Source organism: Taeniopygia guttata, chromosome 1A (genome assembly GCF_048771995.1).
Source record: "Taeniopygia guttata chromosome 1A, bTaeGut7.mat, whole genome shotgun sequence".
Lineage (NCBI taxonomy): Eukaryota > Metazoa > Chordata > Aves > Passeriformes > Estrildidae > Taeniopygia > Taeniopygia guttata.
Genome location: NC_133025.1, coordinates 71,434,654 through 71,451,415, shown reverse-complemented (window position 1 = coordinate 71,451,415; position 16,762 = coordinate 71,434,654). Strand labels below are relative to the sequence as shown.

The window sequence follows — 16,762 nt, the reverse complement described above, 5'->3', positions numbered from 1 at the left end:
CAAAGGTGTTTCTGCCTGTTGTTAGCCTGGGACAGGGCTCGGCCCTGAAACCCTTGTCCTGTGAACTGGTGGTGAGATGGTATTGGCTAGAAAGGAGAGGCTTTCAGGAAGGTGTTAAAAAAAATAATAAAAATTAGAGAAAAGTGAAAAAAAAAAAAAAAAAAAAAGCCCTGGTGGGAAAGGTTGCAGGAAGAAGCAGGGGCTTCCCCTAGGGAAACTTACTTTGGTCTTTTTAAGGCATATGAGCATCTTTACTCTGCACAGCCCCTTGACTGACCACAGGACACGCTCTTTCCTGCAGTGCAGTGAGTCTGTCCTTCTTGAGGCCCTCCCCAACCTCTCCCTGTCCTCCTGCAGGGCACCACTGACACACAGAAAGTCTTCTGCATGCTTTTGGCCACTCTCCTTTTTGCAGTTTTCCCTTTAGCCTCTCCTTTTGTTGGCTGCTACCAGCACCATCTCCCCACTCTCTTTGCAGGAGGGTCTGTAGCCACAGCCAGGAGCAACTGCAAGCCAACAGCTCGTTGTCCCTTTCCTCTGCCCTGGGATGTGGAGGCTGAGATGAGACATCACCCATCCAGAGGGTTTGCACAGGTGCACAGTGCTGGCATAAGCTTCACCAGCCATAGTGTTGTCTCACCTTCAGATAATGTCTGAGGCTTGGAAATCGAAGTCCAAGCCATTGGTTATTGAAACTGTTCCTGCTACAGCTGCTTCCCATCCCTGCTTCCTTCCCCTTCTCCAGTCTTTTATTTCTCCTTCCTGGCATGGGCTTAGGTGGGTATGCATGACTTACAAATTTTAATTTCCTGTGGGAAACATTTCTCATGTTTCCCTGCAGGTAGGTGCTTTTTTTCCACCCTCCCCTACCTGTCCCATTAAGCTTTTCCTTAGCTATAAAGCTTTTCTGTGTCCCTTAACTGCCCCTTTTAAGATCCCAAGCCCCTTTGGATCTTATTTAGTCCAGGATGTTACTTGACTGGTTTCAGTGCTCATTCATATACTGGATAAATGAGGGAAAAACCTTTTTTCCTCGCTAAGTGTGAAACAGCATGTCCATGTTGATATTTGCAGCTGGGAAATTTCAGTGTCAGTGCATCCTTGCACACAGCATTTAATGGTGTGTCAGGTATGGGAGACTCTAGAGGTAGGGAGGAAGGTGAAATGAAAACTTCTAAATTTCATGCTTACGAAAGGGGCAAGGGTTGGATACATGGGTGTGGGTGGTGTGGGTATGTGCTCTGCATGTTTGTGTATCCCAGGGCCTAAAGAGGTATATGGATATCCATACACACATGGAAACACACCTAGAAATGCATACACATAGCCTGAGCTTTGAAATGCATCTCTTCCCACCCAAATTTTTCCATCTGGGTTCCCAAAAGATACTCTTTCATTTAACTCCCACCCACAGATTCCCTTGGCCTTTATGATGTAGGGTTGCACTTCATAAAATCATCTTTCCCTAGGACTCTCATGGCCCACAGGACATTTAACCATCACTTGCAAAGAGACTCATGGCCAACACATGTCCTGCTGCTCCTGGGGTCCTTCCCAGCAGCCAGAGCTGAGTATGTGTCTTTCTGAGGTCTCGGTCTCTCCACCAGAGCCCAAGACTGCCCCAGCTGTGCTGACTAATTCCCTGAACTTACCTTACCATCAGTGGGGAAAAGCTGTGGCAGATCTGTGCAACAGTCTGCCCTGCTTGGGAGTGGCAGAGAGGAAATCACAGCGCAGGAAGGAGCTCTGGCAACCTGGGGCTTTGGGAGGGTCCAGTGGGGCAGCTGCTGAGGTGGGAAGGGCAATGTTTACTCCTTTACTGATGTTTATTCCTTTTTTTTTTTTTTTTTTTTAAGGGCAGCCCTCATCCTGACATCCCATATATTTAGCTGGTCTTTTTAAAGAACAGTTTGGAAATACCTGACATAGATTGAATAAAATGTTTGACTGGAGAAGCAAAGAACTCAGTGCTTTGCATTGGGAAGAAATTTGGAGGTTTTGCTGAAAACAAGCCTTTTTCTCTCCAGTACCTCCTTGCTCATTTATTAGCTGTCTCTGGCTTGGGTACCTGCATAGCCCCACGTAGCATTGCACAGACATTCTCCTTGCTCAGCAGCCACATAAAATCCTGGTTTTCAAATGAGCCGAGTGTCTGAGCAGGTTCCACTGGCTTCACAGAGCTCCTGCACCAACCTACCAGTCAGACCCACCAACATCAAAGGCCCTGTGAAGATTCACAGCAGATAAAAGCCTGGCCCAGCCCTCGTGGGATACAGCCATTCCATGCCCATGTAATGCTGCCCTCCCACCTGCCTGTGGGGTGAAAGGAAGGGTGGGACTGTGGCTCATTAGGGCAGCCTCTGCCCCATTGCTTCTCTGCTGGAGGCACCCCAAAGCCCCAAACACTGCCTTTACCCCAGGTCTGGCAGTGCCCTCCCTGGCAATAAATGCCACACACTGCAGACAGGCACAGTGGGGACTTTGCCTGAATCCACGTAGTGCACTTTTCCTGGGACTGTTTGGACAGTAGCACTTTGCCTACAGATGTGTGGGAATCCAGCATAAAGTGTCTGAAATCCTCTTTGCTTATGCCCATTTTTTAACCTGTGGGTTGGAAAATTCCCAGTCCCTGTCTGCCTTGCATCCTCCCCATCTTACACAGTAAGGCAACTTGTTCTGAACTGCAGCTGATTTGGGCAAAACTGAGAGCTTTGCTCTCCTTTCCTGGGCACAGGGCTTGCTTGGATGCAACCTCCCGATTTTATTGACGTGAATTGGTTTTAAAATCCTGGATTCCACCAGGTTTTCTATGAAATTAAATCCTGAAAGAAGGATGGACCTTTTCAAAAAAGAGGCCCTGCTGTCAGCAAAATGCAGCTCAGACTAGTGGGGCAGCATCCCTATGTGGTGTAACAGGCTGCCTACAGGCTGGAAAGGGATGAGTTTGCACAGCTTAGCTTATATAAATTGAACAGCAAGTGCCAGCAAACTGCAGCCATATGAGAGAGCTCAAAAGGTTTGAAGTGGTGCAGAACAAAGCTACTTTTATGATTTATACACTTGCCAGACAGCCATCAAATTCTTTGCTGAAACTGGAGCTTCCCTGGTAGCACCATGAGGGCTGGCCAGCCTGTGAAGAATTCTTGACATTGAAGCAGCTGTTCCAGAGTGGTACAAAGGGCTTTGCCAGTGTGAGATGGAGCTATCAATAAGATGTCTATCAGGGCAGACAACAAATGGGCCGCTGATTTTGTCTTCCTCTGCCTCTCCAGCCCCAGAGAGTGTGATAGACAGTGGTAACAACCCCCAGACAACTGTCACAACATTCCTGTGCAAGGTGTGGTAGCTTCTGAGCAGCTCCTGTGCCTCACGAGGAGCTCTGGGCAGAGCTGAAGGGCTGGAGCACAGGGAGAAGCCTGTGGGGTGTGATGCCCTTGTGCAGACAGGCCTCAGTCTGCCCTGGGCCACTGTGCTCAGGGCGTGGGCAGAGATGTCCCTGTGGGGCAGATGTACCCAAGGACACTCTTGGGGCCTTCCTGTGGACTGTCTCCCCTGCCTGCATCCAAGGAAATGGTCTGAAGTCAGGCTTATGTAGGATTTTATTCATGAGGAGAGTCATGCCAGGCTTGCAGCTTTGCACTGCTTCTGAGCTCCTGCATTCCTGGTGAGGGGGATCTCAACCATGACCTTTCTGAAGGATTGTTCTCCCCTGTGTAAAATGGAGGTGATAGTAATTACTTTATAGCCAGACAAAGCCTTTATTTATAGGGAAAATGGGAATGGGGAGGACTCCTGAAATTTTGCAAGTTGTGTGAACTCTGGTGACTGTACCCACCTGGGTGTATGGCTTCATGAAAGGGGCTTGTGCACCAGTGACTCCCTGAAGAGGGGTAAGAAACACTGGTTAGAGCTTTCAGCCCAAGGTCTCTTTGCTAATGCTAAGCTTGTATGCACTGAGACGCTATTTATTTAGAGAACAGCTCTTATTGCTTGCTGTTTTGCCAGAAAACATCCTCTGGTTTCCACTGGCCTCTGCCCCTGCAGCATTAGAGATTATTTTCCACATTTCTTTGCACATTGCTCTCATTAACGCTTCCAGCAGAAGTCTGTGGGCACTCAGCAAGGAGACAGGGCACGAAACCAATGGCAGACAGGCAGAAGGATGTGGCATGTGAAAGCCCTGCAGGAATGTCTTTGAATACCACTATAGGAAAGGGTTGGGAGGTTTTGCAGTGGTCGTAAGGCTACACAGCTGTGATGGGGCTGTCCCATTAGAGCTGTGTCCCATTAGACTGCTTGGATGAAGGAATTTCACCTCAAGAGCTGTGCCTGCTCAGAAGATTTTACAGGGCTGACAGTATCCAGGGATCTCCTATAACCAACAGTCACTGGAGAGCACCAGACAAGTGCACAAAATAAATAGCTGATTTTACTTTGGGCATGGATCATGGTAAGCTGGGCCAGTTCCTTCCTCTGGCTTCTCCTTACCAAGTCCATGTCATCTGGGATTTCTGTACCAGCTGGAATGACTCCTTGCAGGAGTGTAATGGTGGTGGTGCTCTGTAATGAATAGGGGCAGGGGGAAACTGATGCCAGAACAGAAACATGTCAGGTTATTCTGGAACCAGGCAGAGGGGGAAACTGGTCCCATTTAAACAACAGATTTTGGCTCAGGGTCCCAGTGCATCTATTTTTTTAGGGTGAGGCAAAGAGGGAGGCCAGTTAACACATGGTGAAAGAACTGGTCCTTCCTGTTGGGAGATGTTGGTTTTGCTTACCCCGTGTATTTGCAAGCAGCTGACTTGTATTCTTTTTGGCTTTCTCTTCACCCAGCTAATGCAGACTGGCCATCTCTTCCATTTAAACAGAATCCAGCAGTATTTTGATGCTGGGGAAAATAGCAAAATATTGCTCCGAAAGCCACAAAGGGTTCAATTATTTCCTGGAGACGATATGAAGCCTATTGAATGATGGTTGTTGTCTCTCACCTGTGGAAGAAAAAGGCTGAGAGTGAGTGGAATAGAAATCATTGTGCAGGCAGCTTTTGCCTATGGAAGTCACCCAGCTCAGCTGATAAAATTAGATTAAGCATGGAGTGCAGAAAGAGAAAAGGGGGACTGAAAAACTTGGCACTTTCTTATTGTCATCTCTTCTGGTCTGCAGTGGGTCTGGGCTCTAGGGATTGATGACTGGAAAATGGGAGCATGCTCAGCTCTGATAGCAGGAGAGGCAGGGATGTTTCCAGGAGTTTTCTTTGCTGCGCCTCCTAGAAACCAGCAGGCTCCAGTATGGCAGAATTGTAGGGATGAGAGGGAGCTTATGACCTGTCTGAATGTTTTCTTGGGTGGAGGAGAAATGCAGAAATGCTGTTCTAGGAGAGCAAGAGAGGAGAGCACTAAGAAGTCATTTTTAAGCCACTGTTTTGTAGCCCACTTGCCTATTTTCTGTAAGAACTGTCATTTTCTGAAGATGGAAAACAGGAGATATGTCAAGAGACTGTCAGGGAACAGTTATGTAGTTGTGCCTGGTAGTTAACAGGAGGCATGTGGAAGCATGTGTGCATAATGCCTGTTGTACAGGACTGTCTTTGTGTGGGAATTCAAAATAGTTCAGAGACCTAATTGTGGTAAAAATAAGTAATATTCAGTGTGTGGTGTGAAGGGGCTGGGAGCAGTGCAATCTGCTTTTTGAGACAGCCTCCCTGGCAAAGGCTATTGCACTTATTTCACCAGTTAAAGCACCTGCATCTTGACCATTCAGTGACAAGAAACTCAGGTTTTATATATGGGCTTTGTAGACTCAGCCAAAAAAAGGCATTTGTTAGGTAGCCCAGTAACGGAGTCTGGTACAAAGAGATCGTAGCTTCTACAGAGAAGCTCAGATAAGCAACAACTGTTTCCAAAAAAATTGCTTGAGATATAGCCCTTAATCCTATTATGGCAGGCAGTGGCCTCTCCAGGTCTCTTTCAGTTTGCTGCTGTTTTGTATTTTAAACAGACAGGATTTTCAGTTTGCTGCATGGGAAGACACTCTTTTTTTAAGAGAAGAGGAGGAAAACAGACTCACATGGTGTGTATGTGTAGGTACTTCTGTTTGTAAGGACTGCTGTGGTCACAGCAGGGTTAAGGAGAAAGAGGAAGGTTCCTTTGTGTGCCAACATGTGGGGATTGGAGCTCAGTTTTCAAATTAAGAGTTACTATGGGGAGAAAGCAATACTCTGATAAAGTGTATAATATGTTGGGAGAGTTCACAGACGAGCCGTTGGCTTAGCTCGGCCTGATGGAGTTCTGCCTGCAGAGGAATGTGTGCAGGGATAGAAAACACAGCTTGCCTCTGCTCCCAGCGTGACACTGAGGGCCAGGGAACTGCCTGGAGCACTGTCCTTACTGGAGGGGATGAGGCACTGATGCCCAAAGGGCTGCTTGCCACTCTCCTCCTGTCCCTCTTAGCACGCCCCAGTGCTGCAGGGGCACTCTCAGCTCTGCTGCTCAGAAAGTGGCAGCATCAGGCACTCCTGGGCACTCAGGAGCGTGCCCCGGCTCTCTGCTCCCACTCCTGACTCTGCTGGCCACCCGGGTGCACATGCTCCTCTGTCTTGAAGGTTTCCAACACAAGGTCCTGGACTGCAGCTGTAAGCACAAGTTCTCCTCTCAGTCAGAGCCAGGCCTGGGGGTGTTCTGGTGGGAGAGCCCCAGGAGAGGCTGGAGCTGCAGTGTGCTTGCTGTGGCAGCTTAGGCTTGGGATGTAGCCCTGAGCATTCTGTTCTTCACCAAGCAAAGCGGGGCATTTCTTGGTTGTGGAGATGTCCACTCATTGTTTAACTTCCTACTTCAAGGCTTAATATAGCAAATACTGAAAATGTATCAGCTAGTCCTCCTGCTGCCTACCTCCTCACCCTCACTTCCTCCAGCTATTTGCTTTGAGTTATTTGCTCAGGATTTGTTTTTCCTCTGATTTTATGGGTTTGCCTTGCACAGCAAAAAAAACCTGCTATTTTGTTCTCTCTGGTATTTGGCAGGAAAACAAAAAGAACACAAAGAAGAAAAGGATAATAATTGTTTTTTTCCTGATGATTTAGCCCACAAGAGTTCTTTTTAGTGCTACTGTTGCTGCTGTGTTAAAGCATCTTATTTTCTTAGGCATGCCAAGAGCTACTGCAGAGAGAAGAAAATAGGGTGTCTCTTAACTGTGCTTTGCTGGGCTGGCAGTGGGCTCTGAGCTGAGACCTGCCCATCCATCCACCTGGGGCTTGCTTGCAAGGCTCCCTCACATGTTATTTTGATTCAGGTGATGGAGCTGGACAGAGCAGCTTTTGTGCAGGGATTTGCAAAGCTCATCTGTGTGCTGTTCTACTCCAGTGGAAGTTGCAACAGGTGTGGTGGAGTCACTGTGCTCATTGCATTATTATTATTTTTTTAAATTTTAACTTATTTTAATGTAGTTTAATTTTTTATGGGTCACATTCCCATGCATTATTTTGCTTCGTGACACTCCTTATTTCAGGTTGAGGTAACCTTCATCTCCTCAGGACATGTGAAATGGTTGGTAAAAGGTCTCTGACAACTTCTTCCACTTAAGTGGGGAAGGACTGGTTTGACAGCAGGGTTGGTTCAGGAGGTTCAGAAGTGTATCTGAACAGTTTGATCCTTTAATTTCGGTTGCACTCTTCCTAGTTTCAGCCATGAAACTTACCTCTTTGTGATATTTTTTGTTTTTTTCTTCCACTACCAGCTGAAAGCAGGTGAACCAGGGAACACAATTAGAAGGAAATGCAACAAGGCCAGTGAGATCAACTCTCCTAAAGGACTCTTCTTAGGGCTAGAAGGGGGGTACAGGATGTTTTTTCACCTTTCTCTCTCTTATGTTGTCATCCCCTGGCCTCACCTGCTTGCACAAGAAAAAGGAGCGCCTCACCTTCCCCTTACTGCTCAGCGGGTGAAAAGAGCTCAGTCACAGAATGAAAAAAGCAGCAGGAAGAGGAAAATAAATAGCTGAGTCATTGCTGAAAAAAAAAAAACAACCAACCAAAAACCAAACAACGAAACAGAAAAACTCCACAACCAAAAACTTACAGGAAAGGGGAGGACTAGAAGGGGCTGGCCATGAAGCTTTGAGAGAAGCCACAAATGCAGCAGTGGACCTTTACAAAGGCGTTTCTCCATCTGCCAAGAGAGGGCTACAAGGACTCCCACAGAGGCCGTAGAAGGTACCAGGCAGCATTTGCCCAGGGACAGTGACAGCATTCAGTGGGCTCCAGCTGCTGAGGAATATGTGGAAATTACATGCTGAAGGTCAGCTAAATAAACCAGGCGGAAAAATGGCTGAGTCAGAAAAATTGGGCCATTAAGTTCAAATGCATTCTTAATTGGAAAACTGCTTAACACAGCTGGAGGTCCTCTGGGTATGGGTAAACAAAAATATGATGGTGAGAGAACCAATTAAAACACTAGTCCTTTTAGGAAGTTCTCCAGGTCCATTAATGATAACCCTTAATTGGAAGCTATGGAAGAGAAAACTTATTAATATTGCTGCTGCTGCTGCCTTGGACATTATTAGTGTTCTCTGTTGGTGTGTGTGTGTATCTTGCCCTTTTGTGTCTATACAAAAATAATTAACTAAAGAAACTGCACACTTACCAGTGGCAAGTACAGGTTAATGAAAAATTAGAGACTTGGTCTTCCAACCCCCCCTCCATGGGTAATTCAACAAAGAGTTATCTACTGGGAAATAATTTATGCAGGCCCATTTTTCTGAAAGGAAGGACTACCAATTCTTCCCTCTCATTCCCACAGCAGCAGAAACAAAGCAGCAACACTGCAGCTGAAATGGTTTGCAAGAGTTTGCATTAAATGTTAATAACCAAGTAATTATCATACCAATAACGCTAATGAAAAACACAAGGTTGTGCTTCCAGAAGACTGTGTTTTGCAGAGATGGAAAGAGTGCTTGTGGGGTTCACTGCCCTGGCCTATAGAATACATTTTCTAGACTGAGGAATCCAGCAATTAGTGAAGTGAATGTTCACTTGATCTTGGCCTCTGCAGCTCTGCCTTCACCAATAAAAGCAACCTTAGAATGACCAGGGTGAGGAAAAATGCTGATGTGCTTGCAAATAAGAACACCTACCCCTCAATTTCTTTGTGGAGCTGTTTTCCTGTTCAGGCACCTCTAGAAGAAACCATTGCCATGTTTGTATCTTATTTGAATATGTGCAAAGGGTCACAAAGAGGCAACAGAACATCTACAACAAACAGCAAAATTACTAGGACACCAAGAGCCTTCTTGTTCATTGGTGAACCTTTTCTCAGACCATTATGTTTGCCTTCTGTGTTTTCCCAAATGTCTGATTCTTAAGTTTTCTTTGAAATACTAGGTTTTACACTCCTGAGACAATTTAGGTTGGCATGCAAGTTGCTGAGCAAATTTTCATTAGCTCTGTTTTTTATCTAGTTCATTATGGATGAGCCAAATTGCATATGGACCTTTGCATTCACTCCTTTAGTTTGCAAACTCAGGGCAGGCAAGCGGCACCTTGCTTTAAATAAACTATATTTATATTGTCTGGAGTCCTACTGCAAGGAACTGAAATAAATACTCTGTTTATCCAATGATTATGGCTTATTTCCCTCTTTCCATGACTGGATAGTTGGTCCTCCCTTCAGATGCTTGGTCCCAGATAAAACTGCATGCAAGTGCTTCAGTAGTTAAATTGTCCCCTCAAAACATGAAGTCTAGATATTCCCAGTTTTCTCATGCTGCCCGGTATCTTGAATTTTGTACAAAGTTCTGTGGAGTACACCAGGATGAGAATTTTACTCTGGATCTCACAGCTTTCTTGAGAGATTTTTTAATGCATCTTTGCATTAATGCATTTGAAAAATGCAGAAGAGAAAAGGTTTTGTAATTTTTGAAGCAGAGCTACAAAGATGTCTTACATTTTTTTTTAATTAATAATTGGGCAAAAATATTGAATCTTTAGACTTTCCTCATATCTGAAATTTTATGTTGAAACCAGTGGGACAAAGTATCTCAAGAAGCATCTATCTGTCACTGGTGACCGAGTGCTTGATTTGGAGCAGATGCCCAGCTTTTAAATAGATGGCTCAATAAGGCAAATTCCCCCCCTCCCGGGAAAGTTTGTGATCAGTTTGAGCTTGTGCGAGACTGGAAATGTGTGTTACATTTTCCATTGTTGAGATTAAAAAAAATACTAGGAAAATCAAATACCCAATAGCTGTATAAATGATAATAGCCTAGAACAACCTTGCAAACCACTGGCTCATTGAACAAAACATCATCTTACAGTTCTCGTGTGGTGGTGATTCATCTATTTGGTTTCCTTTCAAGATGCAGCTGCAATAACAAGGCAGATGTGATTTTAATGTGAAACCATAATCTGTCAGCCCTGAGAACCAGGGAGCAGGCCCATATAAGATAACTAGCTCACCCTAAAATGATAAACATGTCAAAATACAGAAATCACTTCTTCCCTTACAAATGAGAGAAAGATATCATGTAATTGGAGATGTCATGCTATGCTGGGATGAACAACATTCCCACAATTAATCATACCAAATACATTATGTGGTAGTTGCTGCCTGAAGACAAAGGAGGAATAAACACTCATGTAAACATGCCAAATATGAACTCTCCACAGATGTTTGATAGCTGTTCCATATGTAGCATGAAGCACAGCCGTACGTGGAGGATTTGCTCTACATTCAAGCAGAAGAAGAGCTTGGAAAAGGCTTTATGATGATGCTGGAACCGTGGCTGGTGTCTTTTCTAGGGCCCTTAAGGGACTGCTTGTCAGGAGCTCTCCCATGGACATCAATAGAAAATTTGCCTTTTTCTTGAATTAGGCCTGCACTGGGGCCCTGGTTGAACAAGAGCTGACTGGTCATGGCATGAATTCTGATATTGTAACAAATGTTCTCCAAGCAGTGCAGAGACATATGATATATCCTGAAAACAGCTCAGACATGAGATCGATACATAAGATTAGGAAGCCATAACCTCTAGGTGACCCATATGGAAACAAGAGCAAGGCTAGATTCAGTGAGTAAAATGCTGGCTGAGATCTAGCTGTAACAAAGAGGTTTTGCACTGACTTAAGGCTTGCCCTGACTGTTTTTTACTGCTTCTCTTTGATTTCTTGGTCAGCAGCAAAGTTTCCCTTCCCATAACCAGCAGTGATTTTGGAGCGTGGTTGAGGAGGGCTTTTGAAGACACTCCTCCCTTGGCATCTGCCAGGGGTTCTGTGGCTGTGTTGGTCCCTTCCAGTCTTTGGCCTGGGTTTCCTTCAGCTGTGTCCCCCTGTCCTTGTGAGAGAGACAGCTAGAAATGGCAAAGGCTGCCCCCTCCATTTCTGAAGTGTGTATTTCATGATGGGATGCTCCCCTAGGTGCCATGAGATCCCAGAGATGAGCATCCTGCACATGCACACCTAGAGTCACACAGAATAGACCTTGATTTCTGCTCCTCATGGTGGCCTGCTCAGTAACTTAAGCTCTCCCAGACGGAAAAACTGCTTTTTGTTCCATGTTTTCCATGGGGAGCTCTTGCAGAATTAGGAGTATGGAACAGCTCACTCTGAAATAGCTGTGCCAGGAGTCCTTTGGCCTGTCTTTCAGGGTGAAATTTGTTTTTTGTTTTCTTTGTTTTTGTTTTAATACTGTGAAAAAAAAATCCTCTTTCCATAAGAAGCAGCTAAACACAGAAATCTTTAAACACAGAAATCTTTTACAGTCTCCCCCCCCCATACAACTTTAATACAATTTGCATGAGAGAAGAAACTGTGCTTGTTAATTTGGTGCCCTTTATACCCCCTATGGCCTAGAGCAAGCACATCTGACAGCAATGATGAGCTGTGGATATGGGAATAACAGTGCTGTGAAATCTTCCCCAGAACAACAGCATTTGTGGTCTGATTCATAACTGCAAACTCTCTGCTGTGGGATCCATGGCATAGAAACTGACTCCAGGCTTTAAAAACTGGTTTAAGTTTAGAGTTGTGTTGAATGTGGGAATCCATATTAGGTGTGATTCTTTGAGCAGGATCAGGCCAGCAGACAAAGTGTGATAGATACTGCACTTCCTTGGAAGAATCCTCAGCCTCAGCTGCCACAGCAGCTACCATGAGCTGTGGGCATTTAAAAATTGTCTCACAAAGATTTGGATGGAGCGTTGAGATTTTCCAGAGCCTTAAGAAGTGCTATATGAGGCACTTGGATTCCTGTGTTATTAAGATACTTTTGAAGCTTTTACCCACGAGAAACTAATTTTAGGCACCCACTTTTGAGAATATCAGCCAGAAGGAAAACAAACCACTGATAAAAGTTAGAGTCTGTGTTTTGGAAACCTACCCACAGTTATTTACACGTCTGTGTATTATCTTGTGTTGGTCACTGGTTTTTTGTATGTGTATGTGTGGTTTGTTTGTGTTTTGTTTTGTTTTTTTACAGTGCACCTACCACAAACCTCAACTCAAATACACCCCAAACACCCAGGCAGTCCTCAGTGTGTTGGGACCCCATCCAGGGGGAATGTTTTGTAGAGGAGGAGCACACAGGATTTAAGCAGCAGTCTCATGATGTACCGATTCACAATGGGCTGCTGAGGGTTACCTGCCTCAGTGCTCATCTCATGGCAAGTTCACAGCTGCTCCATGGCTCTTGAAGGTGATGTGGTGAGTGCTCAGTGTCAGAGGCACCAAAGGTAGCGCAGAAATCTGCTGTTGCAGAGAAACTTGACTTTGACCCTTCCCCATAACTAAGCTCCTTTTTTTTTTTCTTTTCTTTTTTTTTTTTTTTCCTTCTTTACATTCTTTCAAGAATTGTGAGGCCCCACAGACTTGAGGGAAAATTCATACAGTTCAGGTCATTCTATCAGTCTGTGCAGCCATTCAGTCAGTAATAAACACTCTAGCAAGGCAATGATTACTGGAATAGTAGGGGGCATTCTAGCCAGCAAGCCTCATGAAAATGATAGACAGTTGCTGAAATCAAGAGAACTACAAAGCAAAAGAACAAAAGCATAAATAAGTGAATCAGTAGGCTGGGCTCGGTGACATACTAAGTGCTGTGCCTCCTATAAATTTGGTGAGTTGATTTACCATAGCAGGTCTTTTCAGTAAAGAAAATTAAAACTTCAGGAGGGCTCTTCAGTTCCAAGAAACAGCACCAAGAGAAACATACCCTTTATGTCACAACAGCTGACTTGGTATTAAAAGCATTGATACCAGTGAATGAGCCTGGAAGAGGCTTCAGACTCTCTCAGTCCTATTAGGGTTTAAGAGCACCAGTGCCAGATCCTGCAGTTCTTACTTGAGCAAAGCTCCCATTGATGTGTTCTTAATCTGGAAAAAGTCAACATGGATATTTACGGAGCTGTAGTGCCTAGGGGCTCTAATAAAAACTGTGCTAGACATTGTACCTATATTTAGTAGCAGCCAGTTCATGTCTCATAGAATTTGTGGTCTGCATAGACAGGACTGATAAAGCAGATATGGGGTAGGAATTGCTGTTTTTCCTGTTTTACAGATGGGAAGTGAGGGTTGGAGATTGCAGGGGGATTTTCAAAGCCACATAGTGATGTTGGGTATTTATTTCCTGTGCATTTTAAAGGGAACTGGATGTACAGATGCCTTGGTGGTGTTGAAAGGCTCAGCTGAACACAGGCATCCCAGTTTTGGCAGGATGATGGGAAGTTTGTGACAGATGTGTAATTAGTTTAGACCTAGACATTCCAAGCCAGTGTGCCACAGCAGAAACATCAATTTCTGGAAGGAGTTTGCCTCAAGTTAGGGCTGTAGAATTCTGACCTATGGACAATGTCTGCTGCCAGTGCACGGGTGTAAAGCCATAGTGGTAGAAACCAGAGTGAGAGGGAAAGGGGAACCCTCATATCCTCAGCTACTTTGAAACCTCCTTTTGTCTTTGGTTCAGGTGACTGCTCCTTCTTGCCTTTTCAGAAGCCATGTGAACCTAACCAAGGCTTGGATGTATCATGTCTGGATATCTGAGCCCAGGATGGTGAGCTCCACATGTTTTACTCAAGGGAAGACTGCAAAGTGATTTGGTAGAAACATCTGTGAGGACAGTGACTTCAAACAAAAAGCAACGTGATTTACTCTTAGTTTTTCTGACTCCTCCCTGTAAGTCTCTATGACTGAAAAATGCCTTTGGAAAAAATGCCTTGGTCACAAAATCTATTTTGTGAAGGATTAATTTCACCACTAGAACAGCAGATTGTCCATCACCAAAAAACTTGACAGCAAATCTGAACCTTTTCTCCAAGACCTGGCCTTAACCAGGCATGATGATCACTGCACTTTTAAACTTCAAAGTTGAATGGAGGTTTGTTTATATGTGAATATTATATATTTTTAAAAAAATCTGATAAACATAACAGCAGAATAATAGTAATAGTGAAAGTCTGAGTTAACAAAAAATGGGGATTAGGTGGTGCATGAGTGAGAATAATGAACTACACTGGTGTGTGAATACAGAGTCACAGAATTTTTATTCTGCCTTTTTTCTGTGCATTTTGCTGCTCCAAAAATGCCCTCTTTCTTTAGTGGAAAAGTCTTGGATCCTAGAGAAAAAGGCAAGACTTGTCCTTTTAATGCCTTCCTTCTCCCTCTCCCAGAGGATCATCTGGAAGACAGAAGAATGGCAGAGTTTTACTGCAGTGGGAGAGGGAGACAAAAACCAGCATCCCTCAAGCACCCACCCAGCACCCCATGAATACTGAGGGAAAAGCAAGGATGCTGTGTGCTGTCTGTTGCTGGGTTCCCCTCCACTTGCCTCCTCCCCACCTGTTCCAGCCCCTCTGGAAGTGTGAGATGGGATTTCAGAGAGCGGTGTCCTTGGGGGGTGAGGTGGCAAGGCTCACACAGCCAGGATAAAATGTCCAGGTGCATGGAGTGAGGAGTAAACATAAAAAAAACAGAGAGGAAAAAGAAGAAAAGGCTTATGTGTGCATGCACACAAATCAATAAAAAGTGTAATGCATCTTTCTTTAATTAAATCTCACTCTGAATTAGCTGGGCAGCCCCGACCTCTGCCCCTCCAGTTTGCTGACTGGCACAGCTGTTAGTAAATCACCTGCTGGGGCCACTCTCTGGGGCTTTAAAGGTCATCTGTCAGCCACTGCTGGGGAGAGATAAAGAAGAAAAACAGAACCAAAAAAGTCTGAAAGCAAAACTTTATGAAAGCAAAACCATTTGAGCGCTCCAGCTTTTCCAATGTTTACGTTGCTGGCACCTGGGGGTAGGGGGCATTTTATTAATCCAATTTCCCTGACTCTTTTGTATGTGTTTTGCCAAGTTTTCAGCTCCTTTTATACTCCTTTTGTTTTAAGCTTTTCTTTCCTGCAGGGAATACGAATAGATTGAGCCTGGATTTAGTCCTGTGTGACTAGGTCCCTGTCAGTGACACCATGGTCTCTGCTGGCCTCCTTACCCCCATGGACATCTCCTCTTCTCACACAGAGCAGTCAGCTCTCATACCCCTCACTCCCTGCTCCAGCTTATGCCAGCAACAGCCAGAAGGAGCTGTGAAAGCTCAGCCAGGTCTTTCATTTCCAGCAGCCCGTGGCTCCAGGTTCTCCACAGCAGTCACTTCAAACAGGGCAGCCTGCTGAAGGCCAAAGGCATGATTTCACCTGAACTGGGGAGCAGGGTGGGTGGTAGGTGGAGCAGACAGAGTAGCTCCATCCCAGAACATGAAAGAGCATGATTGTCATAGGTGATTCCTTGCCACAAACCACTCCTTCAGCTGTTTATGTTCAAAAGGAGAAGCTGGCTTTATACTTATTCAACACTTTCACTGTCACGTTAATTTTCAGCCTCATGCAAAATGTTGCCAGTGAAAATGATGTTATTTTTGCAAAATGGGTACACGGACAAGGCCCAAATAATCTGGGAGTTTTTCCTCACCTGATAATTACTGACATATTTTCAATAACTTACCATTTTAATTCAGCACTGAACATGCAGCTATGTTGTCAGACATTGGTCCGAGTCAGGCTGAACGTGCACATTCTGTTGCAGTTGCCATTTTTTGTTTTTTTGCTTTGGGCTTATTCATACATTAAACTCAAGGGAAGCTTAGGGATCTGAGGACCCACTCAAAGTAGTGCTATTCACAAAATTGATTACAATCACTGGGCACCTCTGTGATGTCTGTCTCTAGTTGTGTCTAAACTCGGGTTTTCCATGGGACAAAAACTACTGTCTGCCATGTAATATATGGGTTTGAAGATCACTGGGAAATTTTTACTCCAATTCAGAGCTCCAGTAAGGTTAGTGAAACCATGGGCTTTTTTAAACCTACCATCTTCTTATTCAGACACATGGTAAGAGAGCTCAAGCCAAATTCATCCATGGCGTAAGTCCATGACTCTAGCGGGTTCATGTCTGCTCTGAATTTGAACACAGACCCATCAAGTGCAAAACCTCTCAGTGGTCTGTGTCTGCAGAAATATTCCCTCTTTTCCCTGATGCTCTTCCATGGGAAGGAATTACTGTAGCTTGCCAGCTGCAGCCCCATGGACTAGTTCTGGGTTGATGCTGAAGTTTATTGCCAGCTTTCCAAAAGCAATAGTCTTCCTTATCTGGAGGACTGACTTAACTGGACTGTGGTGTGGGGAATAACATGCTAACACAGAGGGAAGAACACACCAGCTCAGTAAAAGGGACACACATGGCTCTGAGGATGGAGGCTCTGTTGCTCTCTTACTGCACTCTGCCTGTCATCAG

At 44.8% G+C, this 16,762-nt stretch overlaps 1 protein-coding gene across 1 annotated transcript in view; it reads right to left on the bottom strand.

Moving 5' to 3' along the window:
* Positions 1-4,785: 4,785 nt before the first annotated feature.
* The window catches only part of LOC115493495 (potassium voltage-gated channel subfamily KQT member 1-like), a 315,875-nt gene continuing 303,898 nt past the window's right edge, over positions 4,786-16,762 (bottom strand). The window contains exon 7 of the mRNA XM_072923929.1: positions 4,786-4,988. Within this exon, the coding sequence (XP_072780030.1) occupies positions 4,932-4,988 (57 nt within the window). The 3' untranslated portion in view covers positions 4,786-4,931. The remainder of the gene's footprint in view (positions 4,989-16,762) is intronic.